Source organism: Salvelinus namaycush, chromosome 22 (assembly GCF_016432855.1).
Source record: "Salvelinus namaycush isolate Seneca chromosome 22, SaNama_1.0, whole genome shotgun sequence".
NCBI classification, from domain to species: domain Eukaryota; kingdom Metazoa; phylum Chordata; class Actinopteri; order Salmoniformes; family Salmonidae; genus Salvelinus; species Salvelinus namaycush.
Genome location: NC_052328.1, coordinates 18,594,303 through 18,608,011, shown reverse-complemented (window position 1 = coordinate 18,608,011; position 13,709 = coordinate 18,594,303). Strand labels below are relative to the sequence as shown.

At 42.8% G+C, this 13,709-nt stretch overlaps 1 protein-coding gene across 2 annotated transcripts in view; it reads left to right on the top strand.

Moving 5' to 3' along the window:
- The first annotated feature begins 889 nt into the window (after positions 1–889).
- fancl (FA complementation group L) overlaps positions 890–13,709 on the top strand; it is a 16,685-nt gene continuing 3,865 nt past the window's right edge. The window contains exons 1-11 of one of the 2 annotated variants that reach the window (XM_038960543.1): positions 890–1,250; positions 1,489–1,547; positions 1,818–1,878; positions 2,335–2,391; positions 2,512–2,609; positions 7,263–7,359; positions 8,323–8,391; positions 11,982–12,132; positions 12,315–12,398; positions 13,311–13,356; positions 13,596–13,677. In XM_038960543.1, the coding sequence (XP_038816471.1) occupies positions 1,092–1,250; positions 1,489–1,547; positions 1,818–1,878; positions 2,335–2,391; positions 2,512–2,609; positions 7,263–7,359; positions 8,323–8,391; positions 11,982–12,132; positions 12,315–12,398; positions 13,311–13,356; positions 13,596–13,677 (963 nt within the window). In that variant the 5' untranslated portion in view covers positions 890–1,091. The remainder of the gene's footprint in view (positions 1,251–1,488; positions 1,548–1,817; positions 1,879–2,334; positions 2,392–2,511; positions 2,610–7,262; positions 7,360–8,322; positions 8,392–11,981; positions 12,133–12,314; positions 12,399–13,310; positions 13,357–13,595; positions 13,678–13,709) is intronic. The other variant, XM_038960544.1, reaches the window with a different exon arrangement.

Genomic DNA, 13,709 nt, shown 5'->3' with positions numbered 1-13,709 from the left:
TAATGACATATTTGGCATTCGGGAGAGGGAATTCATGCCACATGTTGTGGCATGCAATGCGTATGTAAATTGAAACAGAGACAGATGTCTTATTGGATTTCATAATATATGGAATATGAATGATACTGGCAGAATAATTACATGACAGTGTGAATGTTTTGTTGTCTTATGGTCAAGGTAATCTAGACTAAAAATAGATGTCGATGTAATGTCAATACCTACCTCAAAGGAGAACACATTATCTGAGGTTGGCAATGTCACCTGTAGAATAGAATAGAACAGAATAAACCGAGAATCCTTTCACAAAATGATCAGTAATACTTTTATTTCTTAACATATCCCTGTCCCTTACATATTGTCTTTATAATGAATAAAAAAGGAATACCCACTGTAAATACCTCCACACATTATGCTTAGCCTATACTTCAACACATTGACTAGGCCTATGCCTTCCAGAAACCCTTTAGCTACTGCTTTGATACATTCTTCGACCATGAAATTCCATTCTTTATACTGTACATCAAAAGGTGTCCATTACCTGTGGGCTATTCATATAAAAGGACCAGTTAGCTGAACATCCTAGAAGTGCGGTTAAGCCTATTTCCATGATTTAATCATGTATTTAATTTGAGGCCAAGCTAATACAGGGTTATGTCTACTCAGCAACATTCATGAACCATTCAATATTTTGTAAACAGGCTACAACAATAATTTACATGGAGAATGGCAATTGATAATGTGTAATAACTTATAATAACCCTTTTTCTTAATCAATTAACTTTTTCAGTGAAAGTTGCATAAATACTTAAAATAATAGTAGTTTACCCGAAACACTGCTTAGTTGGCACTAGCTAATAAAGTTTTGTAATTCAAACCAAAGCCTGTGTGACGTATGTTACACTTTTTATTATTATTTTTTTGCGGGAAAAACAGTTAGCTGGCTAGCTACTCAACCAAAAATAACGTATCGGTTTGTGTACAAAGGCAATACTTGTATTTCTGAAATACCTTTTTCTCAAACGAACTCTTAGTTAATGTTCAAGTGTCACGAACGTGAGTACTGTATGCAGCTGAAAACTTGAGATGTTTACATGCTAGCATGGTCAGCTAACCATGTTGTTACGTTAGCCCAGCACCACACAGCTGACTTCGAACTGTCAAGAATGGAGAGTTTACTTGTCAAAGAGAGTCCGCTGTTGTTACCACTCAACAAGGAGAAAACTGTCTATGATGGATTTATCACGGTTCAGGTGGGACAAACATGGTTTCTGAGCTAGGTAACTGTTACTTGCGCCACAATCAAGTTAAGATAATGTTGTAACGTTATCTTTGATATCATTTGTAACGTTGTTAGCTGTGTAGTAGTCGCGCGCATGCATCGATTCTTGGACAGTCAGCTGTTTATTTAGAAGTTGCCGGAAGAATATTTATGGTTTGAACAAGATCTGATGGCCTACTTTATCTACTATTGTTGCTATTTTATTTTAGGAGAGAGACTTCAGAATAAGAATACTGCTTCCACCAGATCATCAACTTAAACTGGCTAAGTAACGTTACAAGTCCCCTGTATTCTATTTGTGTGTGTGTCAGAGAAAGACAGACACAAGGAATTGTCTGTCAATTCGTCTCTCTGTTTGTCCATCTGTTTCTTGCTCTCTCTACACGCACACAGACAGACTTATGCAGAGGATTGGTGGCCTCAAACTTAATGATACATGTTGCTTGCCCTCTTTCATACCCCAAATTAATTATATTTCACTCTAGTCCCCTGGATCAAATGGAATCAATGATTTACTAAATATCATTCTGCATTGCAGGCTTCACTGCTGCTGGCAGTTGAAACAGCTATTGTGTGGATATGGGCACATAGTAAAACAGGTAAGAAAAAAACAAAGCAATCCACACCAACACTTTAATAACTCTAATCAATTGAGAGCCCAACTCATTTCAGATGAAGATGTTTTCAAGGATAGGTAGACTGGACTGCTTAGTGAACTGTATGTTCACTTATGCATTCCATCACTTGCTGTGTTTCATTCGCTTGTTGAAAAAAATATTTTCCACTGCATAATTAACATTGCCTTGGAAATGTCCCTATTTGTTATGTGGTCACCTCTGGGTTATTGGGATTAGATTTATATTTCACCCCAGGCTGTAAAGTTCATTATTTTCACAGGCTTTAAGCTATCATTAATTATTAAACCTAGTGGCAGGCTCCATTAATCAAAACATTGGCCTTGATTTGAACAGCTACTAAGTTGGTTTGAAAGAAGACACTACAGTAACACTTAATTTTCCAGCTAATCAGATCTCTCTTGTTTTGTCTTTTCGCAGAGATTACATCACTCTCCTGATCTAGTCAGCTTTGTTCTGGAGCTGAAGACTGTCCTGGTAAGAGCATCTGTTTTTACCTCATATTGATATTGACATATTCCTTGATGTCATAATACATACAGTACCGTACTGAAATGCTGGTGATTGAATGTAAACAGGAAGTGTTCTATGTTCCAGGAAGTGGCCCTCAAGTGCAGGCCAGAGTGTCGCTCCATCCCACCTCCACAGTACTACTCTCAGCTCATCATTGAGATGGAGGACCTGGGATGGGATAAGTATGTACTGGAGCAAGTAGGGATAGGGCCAGGAGCTTTACCACGTGACCTGACCAGGAAAAACTCTTGTCACTAGTCATAGAATATAACTATGACCTGCATTATTACCTGTTGAGTTCTATTATACAGGCCAGTGACTAACTATTACCCTATAGCGGCCATACCATCAGCCTGAACCATAAAATAAAGGCTTAGGACAATATTATACTGCATTATTAACTGACTAATAATGACATCCTTATTTTTTTGTTATTGAGTTATAGTTAAAGCCAGATCCCATTTAATAACACTGCCTAGCTATATGTCAGCTAGGGCCAATACCGTCTTCTCTTTGTGACTGGTGATGCATCTCAGCTACCATTTAGCTCGGCTACTCATTTTCCACTTTCCCTATTAATGACTACAGCTGCAATTATGATATTAGCAAATGCAAATTGGTCTAATTGAAGACCCTACTCTTAGGTTTAATGGGGGGGATGTTGAAGTTATGTGGAAATGAGGTGAACGTCATTTCAATACTGTATTACCTTTAGAAGCATTACGCAGCAGGCCTCAATGCACTCGAGATTCGTTTAACGTCTTAATTGGCAGTGGCATTAATAGCCTGGGTGTTTTCACTCGTTCACTCATTTTGTCTGCTGATAGGTGCAGGTAAGAGAGGCTTGCGTTGAGCCTGGTCATTTGAATGGGCTTGAGACTGCCTTGAGAAGTCATGAGTTAGTGAATGGGAATATGGAGTCAAGTATCTCCACTCCAGCCCCCTCTATGCCTAAAACACATGCTTTAAAGTGTTTGGCATCCTTAAATAGACACAACTCTATTCCATATTCACCACTCTTTGAGGCATATCCATTTTTTTATTCTCTGTTTGAAGTAAGAGGTGTGTGAATGTGTCTTTGCCTTCACCTTTTGTGTATTGCTCTTCAATCTGCCTTTAGGTTTCCCAAAGACCGTATACCACGTGTCAATCTCATTCCACGGAGGGCAGGTTCTGCGGGTTTTCGCTCCTCCCTTGTACTTGATTGATGAATTAAGGTCACTAATTAGTAAACAACTCCCCTCACCTGATGGTCTAGATCCTAATTGACAGGAAGAAGGGGGAAAAATGTGGACACTAGGCCCTCCATGGATTGACTTTGACACCCCTGCCGTATACTTTTCCTTTACCCCAAATGGCCATACTTCCATTTGGCTTTTATTGTAATCGATATAGGTGTCACATCTTCCTAACTTGGAGGAGTCTGCTAGGCATTATTGAATATATATATTATTTTTTTTGTTTGCAAATGTATTAAAAAAATAAAAAATACCTTATTTACAGAAGTATTCAGACCCTTTGCTATGAGACCTGAAATCGAGCTCAGGTGCATCCTGTTTCCATTGATCATCCTTGAGATGTTTCTACAACTTTATTGGAGTCCACCTGTGGTAAATTCAATTGATTGGACATGATTAGGAAAGGCACACCCTTGTCTATATAAGGTCCCACAGTTGACAGAGCAAAAACGAAGCATTAAAGTCGAAGGAATTGTCCGTAGAGCTCCGAGACAGGATTGTGTCGAAGCACAGATCTGGGGAAGGGTACTAAAAAATGTCTGCAGCATTGAAGGTCCCCAAGAACACAGTGGGCTCCATAATTCTTAAATGGAAGAAGTTTGGAACCACCAAGACTCTTCCTAGAGCTGGCCGCCCAGCCAAACTGAGCACTTGAGGGAGAAGGGCCTTGGTCAGGGAGGTGACCAAGAACCCCATGGTCACTCTGACAGAGCTCTACAGTTGCTCTGTGGAGATGGGAGAACCTTCCAGAAGGACAACCATCTCTGCAGCAATCAGGCCTGTATTGTAGTGTGGCCAGACACAAGCCACTCCTCAGTAAAAGGCACATGACCACCCGCTTGGAGTTTTCCAAAAGGCACCTAAAGACTCAGACCATGAGAAACAAGATTATCTGGTCTGATGAAACCAAGATTGAACTATCTGGCCTGAATGCCAAGTGTCACATCTGGAGGAAACCTGGCACCATCCCTACGGTGAAGCATGCTGATGGCAGCATTGAGGCAAAGATGAATGGAGTGAAGTACAGAGAGATCCTTGATGAAAACCTACTCCAGAGTGCTCAGGACCTCAGACTGGGTTGAAGGTTCACCTTCCAACAGGACAATGATCATAAGCACATAGCCAAGACAACACATGAGTGGCTTCGGGATATGTCTCTGAATGTCCTTGAGTGGCCCAGCCACAGTCCAGACTTTGAACCCGATCAAACATTTCTGGAGAGACCTGAAAATAGCTGTGCAGCAACGCTCCCCATCCAACCTCCCTCTGTATCTGAATCCTGGACTTACTGACGGGCCGCCCCTAGTTGGTAAGAGTAGGTAACAACACATCCACCACGCTGATCCACAACACGGGGGCCCCTCAGGGGTGCGTGCTCAGTCCCCTCCTGTAGTCCCTGTTCACTCATGACTGCACAGCCAGGCACAACTCCAACACCATCATTAAGTTTGCCGATGACACAACAGTGGTAAGCCTGATCACCGACAATGATGAGACAGCCTGACCGTGTGGTGCAAGGACAACAACCTCTCCCTCAACGTGATCAAGACAAAGGAGAGGATTGTGGACTTCAGGAAAAGGAGGACCGAGCACGCCCCCATTCTCATCGACGGGGCCGTAGTGTAGCAGGTTGAGAGCTTCAAGTTCCTTAGCGTCCACATCACCAACAAACTAACATGGTCCAAGCACACCAAGACAGTTGTGAAGAGGGCACAACAAAACATATTCCCCCTGCACCATCAAGAGCATCCTGACGGGTTGCATCACTGCCTGGTATGGCAACTGCTCAACCTCCAACTTCAAGGCACTAGAGGGCAGTGCGAACGGCCCAGTACATCACCGGGGCCAAGCTTCCTGCTATCCGGGACCTCTATTCCAGGCGGTGTCAGAGGAAGGCCCTAAAAATTGTCAAAGACTCCAGCCACCCTAGTCATAGACTGTTCTCTCTGCTACCGCACAGTAAGCGGTACCAAAGCGCCAAGTCTAGGTCCAAGAGGCTTCTAAACAGCTTCTACCCCCAAGCCATAAGACTCCTGAACATCTAATCAAATAGTTAACCAGACTATTTGCATTTCCCCCCCTCTTCTACGCTGCTGCTACTCTCTGTTATTATCTATGCATAGTCACTTTAATAACTCTACCTACATGTACATTACCTCAATACCGGTGCCCTCGCACATTGACTCTGTACCGGTACCCCCTGTATATAGCCCCGCTATTGTTAACTTCAATTATTTGTTATCCTTATCTCTTACTTTTTTTGTATTTTCTTGAATCTGCATTGTTGGTTAAAGGCTTGTCAGTAAGCATTTCACTGTTGTATTCAGCGCATGTGACAAATTTGATTTAAATTGAACCTGACAAACCTTGAGAGGATCTCTAGAGAAGAATGGGAGAAACTCCCCAGATAGAGGTGTGCTAAGCTTGTAGCGTCATACCCAAGAAGACTCATACCCAAGAAGACTCGAGTAAAGGGTCTGAATAATTATGTAAATGTATAGATTAATGAGGGGGGGAGGGAATATTTAACTATTTTAGAATAAGGCTGTAACATAACCAAATTTGGAAAAAGTCAAGGGGTCTGAATACTTTCCGAAGGCACTGTAATAGTGAGTGGAATTTTACATGACTGTCTGGCTTTCTACACAGATCTCATACTTTTCATACGATATCTGGAGCACCACAGTTCTCATCATTACTTTAACAAATTACTTTTTCACCACTGTACAGCTAGCTCCATCCATATACTGCTCACTCAAACACACGTGTGTCATCTGTTCCTGTTTTCTAAGCAGCTCCGTTCCTGTAGTTGCAATTGCACTTCTATCATCAGTCTTCACAGTGGGGCATCACACTGTCACGCTGTGTCCATCGCGCCAAGTGCCAGCCAGCCCCTGCTTTTGTGGGGCGGGAGGCCGCGTGAATGCAGAGTAGAGGATATGGGACTGTGATTCAAGAATGGAGCTGTGATACTGATATGCAGAAATGTTTTTGCTAGATTGTCACTGCAATGAAATGGAATGAGGGAAGGAGGAAAAGAGGGAGATGAATTGAGTGAGTGAAACATTTTCTGTGTGTTACTAGATTAAAGGAGTGAGGTGCTGTGTTGGATCACGGTGTGTGTGTTTGAGCATATTTCCACTCATTTCTGTGTTTTTGTCAGTTTTACGATCATCCTAGTCGGGTCCGTCAGAAACGCTGCCCTGCTCCATGCCTTCAGAAGTTGACACTGACCACCACACCACATAAATCCCCAGCAGAAATATGGCCATGTCAGCCACAGCAGAGTTCCATGACTGCACTGGAAATCTAGGAGGAAGTTACCCCCCCAGAGTCTAGAAACTGATCTAGGGTCAGTTTGACATTTCCTCCGCTTAAGGTTAGGATTAGGGAAATGTAAGCTGGTCCTAGAGCTGTACCTACGGGGGATTTCTAACTGTTTAGACGTCTTACTGCCTCTCAGAGGGTGTGGGCTACGATGGGAGCAACCTGCTTTCCCTCTACTAAACACCTCTGAGTCTGTCTGTGTGTGAGGACGCATCATCTCTTTATGCAGTATGTGTCTGACCAGACTGACTGATGTCTGTGTGTTCCCAGGCTGTTGTCCATTGACACGGAGTTCCGCACACTGAGACTGAGGGCTGAGGACTCCTCAGGACGACAGCACGTCGTCACCGTCAAACTGACGCCCAAGGTAAGGGAACACACACACACTATGCAGGCTAACACTTACAGCTAAGCTAACTAAAGCCTGAAGTGAGAACACACACATTGTAACAGTCAATGAAAAAACCCAAGTCATACTATTACACAGTATGTTCAAATATCCATCTTGTGTTAAAAAGACAGTACCTCTCTGAGCAGTCCCATATCTAGGGCAAACATAGTTTTCTGAAGTCTGCGTGAGAGGTTCCAACACCCTGTGAGATGGGAGTGTAGAGATATCCACTTTAGATTCACAGTTGCATGATACAACCCTCCAGAAGCAGAGGAGAGGAGGGAGATAAGACCATGTGGGCATAACTAGTAGAAATGCATATTGCTGGTCCTCTTAAAAGGTAGAACATCTAGATCAGTTTTAGCACAGACCATGCCTACATCTTGGTTGGCGTTAGCCGGCATATCACTCTTTCCATGCCTGCCTGCCCCCTCCCTCTGGGTATAGCAGGGTGGCAGTGCTGGGTTCGGGAGTAGTGAGCAGGGTGGCCGCATGGCAGGTTGGTGGTAGCCGGCCCAGATGATATCCAGAGGAGGTGGTTGGTTTCACCCTGTGCACACCTGCCTGTGTGCCCACCTGCCTGCCCCCGTCACTGTGTAAAAATAGCCTGGATTCCCCCTGTGGCCCAGCTGCCTCGCCCGCCCTTTTCCCCTACCCAGGTCACCCCACACAGGCGCACAGTCAGAGGGTGGAAGGTAGGGGTTGACATGCAGAGATAGGGGGGGCAGGCAGGGAAAGAGTGATATGGGGAAAGAAGGAGAGGAATTAAGAAAGAGATGTAAGGAAAGGGTTTGGGTTAACTTCCAAAAAACAACTTTACCAGTAGTCTATAGCCTGTTTAGTGTACGTACAGTATTGTAACAGTCAAGTACCCAGGGACATTGATATGCATGTTGGCCAACTCTAGGGTGTTAAGGCAAGTTTCCCTCCTATTCACAGCACCCTGTAGAGGCCCCATGGTGCTCCGCAGACCTACCTGTTCCACTGGCCATTACTTGGACACCACAGGTACTGTACACACAAACACATCACACTGTTTCAGTCCAACTGTCTCACACTCGTACATGGGGTTGGGAATTGCCAGGGACCTCCCAATACAATATTATCACGATACTTAGGTGCCGATTCTATATGTATTGTGATTCGATACTGGGATTTTATTGCGATTTGATATTCCAAACATAATGCTCACTATGTCTGCTGCAGAAAGACAAGAGAGCCATGAGAAAACAAATGTTGATCAGTCATGTAATGAAAGTGCTGAAAACATGTTGGCTCACTGTTTAAAAAGATGGATAACAAGCTATAGGATGAAAAATACCGGAGTTTTAGCGCAGGTACAGCTGACTAGCGCTAGCTAACGCAACCTAACAACAAAGAAATTGTCAAAAATAACGATATGCGATATGTAACTATATTAATTTGAGATTTTATTTTTCTTTACTACTTATACACACTAACACACTTTTTCAGTCGGAATTCACACACTTGCTGTCTGTCTCAGTACAACCTTTGAAGGATTCCCTTTTAACTCCTATTTTATTCTCAGTTACAGTCAGTAATATTGAGCCCTAGACACTGACAGCTGTTCTCTTTCTATGTGCTGGGTGTGTCCCTCTACACGTGTGTGTGTGTGTGTGTGTGTGTGTGTGTGTGTGTGTGTGTGTGTGTGTGTGTGTGTGTGTGTGTGTGTGTGTGTGGTACATGGCAGCCGTACAGAGAAGACGAGCTAAGTACAGCGCTGCCGTATGGAGCCTGTCTGCCTGCTGGGCAGCTGATGGATCTCTCCTGTGCTGTGAGAGGAGTGTGTGTGTTGTGGGGGAAGGGCTTGTCTGTCGGCTATCCTGACATGTTCATTTGAATGAGTAATTATTGCCTGCTCTGTTGCAGGGCCAAGATGTGCCACACTGTGTTTGTGTGAAAGAATGAGAGGGACAGAGAGACACTGTCGTTTGTGTGCACATTAGAGAGGAAAAACAAGACAATGTGTCATATACACTCAGTGGCCAGTTTATTAGGTACACCCCGTTCCCATTCAAATGGTTCACTCCTACAAGACAGTGAGTCACGTGGCTGTGGCTTTCTATATAAAGCAGGCAGACAGGCATCGAGGCATTCAGTTACTTTTCAATTAAACGTTAGAATGGGCAAAACAAGTGACCTCAGCGACTCTGCGTGGTATGATCGTCGGTGTCAGGCGTGCCAGTTTCAGTATCTCAGAAACGGTCGGCCTCCTGGGCTTTTTACTCATGATAGTGTCTAAGGTTTACAGAGAATGGTGCTACACACTAAAAAACATCCAGTCAGCGGCATTCCTGTGGGCTGAAACAGCTATTTGATGAGAGGTCGAAGGAGAATGGCAAGAATTGTGCAAGCCAACAAGCGGGCCACAAAAGGGCAAATAACGGTGCAGTACAACAGTGATGTGCAGAACGGCATCTCGGAATGCACAACTCGTCAGTCCTTGTCACCGATGGGCTATTGTAGCAGACGACCACACCGGGCTCCACTCCTATCAGCTAAAAACAAGAAGTGGCTCCAGTGGACACACGATCACCAACACTGGACACACTGGACAATTGAGAATTGGAAAAACATTGCCCGGTCAGACAAATCCCGGTTCCTGTTGCGTCATGCTGATGGCAGTCAGGATTTGGCATAAGCAACATGAGTCCTTGGCCCCATCCTGCCTATTGTCAACGGTACAGGCTGGTGGTGGTGGTGTAACGCTGTGGGGAATGTTTTCTTGGCACACGTTAGGTCCCTTGATACAAATTGAGCAACGTTTTCCAACCCGAAGAATTCAGGCTGTTCTGGAGGCAAAGGTGGGGTCTGACCCGGCACTAGATGGGTGTACCTAATAAGCTGGCAAATGAGTGTATGTTCATTCAGTAATACATACCTGTTTTGTGTCTTTTAACATCAGTGTGTGGTGATTGACGTCTGTATCAGATTGTGGCTGGGCAGGACCATTGGTGGGCACCAGACCCACCACTGCAGGTGTGGCACAGCATGAGCAACCTCTGCCAGCAGTCTGTGTGTTTGTGAGTCCGTGCGTGTACAACCGTATGTACCGGACCTACAGTAATAGATGATTAGAGCACGGGGTTAGAATCCTATCTGTCATCAGCCAGGAGAAGAGGGCCCAGGCAGATGCATCACAGTTCCCTCAATGTCTACACAAGCCACCATTATAAAGGCTTTAGGTGTATCCATTCATACGTCGTTACTCCATTTGAACCACACTAGATGATTGCTTTTATTAGCAGTGTTTTAGTATGTACGGTTAGGCTCTCATTTCCTCAGGAGTTAAGCCTGTAGCGAGGATAGATCTGTTTTTACTCAGTGCTAGATGAAGAGGCCTAATTGAGGCACTCAAGGAGTACTGAGCGGATCTTAGCTTTCCACAGACACACACTCTTACATCCTGCCACTCAAATCCAGCAGGAATTCAATTACCAAGCCCCCTTTTACTGGGTCCACTGTATTTCTATGGAGCCATAACCATAATCACGCCACTGGCATTAATTGGCCAGTAATTGCGGAGTCTCTGCACCTGTGCGATGCTAAATTGTGTGCACTGTGCTGGCACAATGACCCATAATTTTTGGTTCATTTCTCTATTTTTTTTGTATTTTTTATTTTTTCTCCCTCATGTCGGATTTCCCGGGACAAAGCTAGTCTAATAAAATAGTTTGTTAAAGGGAATTTGATTTGTTGAGCCTGTGCCTGCATTAAATGCTAAATAGTCAAATCATTTTCTAAATCATGTTTGTATATAATGTGATACTATCTCATGTTCGTCTATAGTTTCATCTTCACCTCACAAATCTAGGCAAAGAGATTTCCCTAACCGTTAGATAGCTTAATTGGTGTAAGTTATAATTGTGGTCATTTTAATACAATGAAAATTATTAGGCTACACGGGTCATTCTCTCCAAGGTCAGACCTTCTATAGATGCCAATTGTTCTGCAAATCATTACCATTTAATTGACATGGGTATAAAGTATTCACATCCCTTTACTTTTTACACATTTTGTTACGTTACAGCCTGAATTGAAAATTGATTCAACTGAGATTTTTGTCACTGGCCTACACACATTCAAAGTGGAATTTTGTATTTAGACATTTTTACAAATTAATTAAATATGCAATGTCTTGAGTCAATAAGTATTCAACCCCTTTGTTATGGCAAGCCTAAATAAGTTCAGGGCTAAACATTTGAAAGACTGAACTATAATCGCTGCCAAGGGCGATTTTTAACATGTATTGACTCAGGGGGTTGAATACTTATCTAATCAAGATATATTAGTGTTTTTATTTTATATAAATATTTTACAAATGTTTGAATTTTTCTTCTACTTTGACATTAAGAGTTATGTGTCGATAATTGTTTTAAATAAAATAATTACATCAATTTTAATCTCACTTTGGAACAACAAAATGTGGGAAAAGTGATGTGAATACTTTGAAGGAACTGTATGAACTAATTATAATTTCTCAGTTAAGATAATGAATTTCTTTATTCAAAAGTATCCACCCACACATTTGAACCCTAGTTTAGGTTGTCATACCTGTTGTGTTCTGTTCCCCACAGAGTTCTCTGGGCCATGTTCACACTCAGTTCCTGCTGCTTCTAGAGTCTCTGGCTGAGTTTTGGGCGGTTCTAGATGAGATCGATGAAAAGACCTGGGTTCTAGAGCCAGAGAAACCCAGCAGAGCCGACACCATGAGGAGAATCGCCATCGGTAACGCACACACAGACATGCAAACTCACTAACTAGAGACCTCAATAGGCCATAATTAACCCTCATGCACACTGAACAGACCTCTACTGCTACTACCTATATACACTCACTTTTATCATTGCTTCCTTTGTGTTGTGGTCAGCTATTCCTTGTCTCCAATCACTGATTAACTATGTCTGCAGCAAATAACGTGTCCATAAAAGTGGAGGTTGACACGCAACACCCAAAGATGTTGCCAGAGTGCTGCCTGCTTGGAGCTGAGCATGGTAGGTAAAATACTGTATACTTATGGTTGTTCCTTTCTTAAAATATTTTTTTTATCGATAATTTATATGAAATGTGTACCCTATATTAAATGACAGCACACTGCCATGTTTAATTTTTTTTTTTTAAATGCATCCTCCTGTCTATTAACTGATCTGACTCAATTTGATAAGCACATGCAGTATTGAGGAAACCTGGTTTCCACCTACCCTTATTCTATCATATCTGTGATCACAGACAAAGGAAAGATGTATTATTTTGGGGGGCGCATTCTGGGTCCTGATGAATGTGTACTACCCAACAAAGTTTTTACAACATAATCAGGCTTTTGATTTGGTACGAGTAGGAGCGGACCAACCAAGGTCGAGTTTGTTCTATTTAAGTCCTAACAATTGTTGCCAATTGTTTCTTTAAATCCAAGGTCATGCTTGGCCAACAGTGCCATACAGAACTCATTGTTGGTTGCCTAGCAATGCTATTAAACACACACTGCTGTCGCCAAGACTGAGTCAGGCAGCGACCCTCAAATAGATGGGGTCACGCAGAAATATTGCTTTTTGCATTTAAGAATAACAAACAACAGAATGCAATGATGGCTGTACACAAAGACGAGGCTCATGGGGTGGAACGGACTAGAGCAGAGCGTTTATGTCGAAGTTATTGGAATATTTCCTCTTTGCCTGACTCTCTGTCATCAAATATGAAGAGCTGTTTGTAAGAGCCTGTGTGCTGCATCCAGGAAAACACTTGACATCACCCCAAATTAGATTTGGGGTGATGTTTTCTGAAATGCATTGAAATGCACAAAAACGACTGTTAAATCCCCCTGCAAGTGTTGTGTATCTCTAAACCTCTCTTTTTACAATGTCCATTTGAATTCACAACTTAATTGTGTGGGTTATTTTCCCCTGCAGTGGTAACACCTTTGAGGAACAAGCTGAATGCCAACATGCATTTATGGTAAGTTAGGTAGTCAGTCATTTGGATACAGTCTACTTATTGGTATTATATGTTCCATACAATGTGATTCTAAATGAACAGTCTTCTATGCCATTTCAATGTGATAGCCTTGGTCAACATTTCCTAGCTGGGAGAGAAATAGACATATTGGTCAAAATTGCAAACTCCTCTTCCCTCCGTCTCTCCCTCATTTGCATGTGTTTAATTAGTGTGTGAAGGAGCTGTTTTGTGTCTTTCAGGAACCCGGACTGCAGCATCTTGCAGAACCTCCGGGATGTTTTGGAGATAGAATTCCCATCACCTGCCACCCACGAAAAATCTGTACGTTGCATTTCCCTGTTTCAAACACCAAG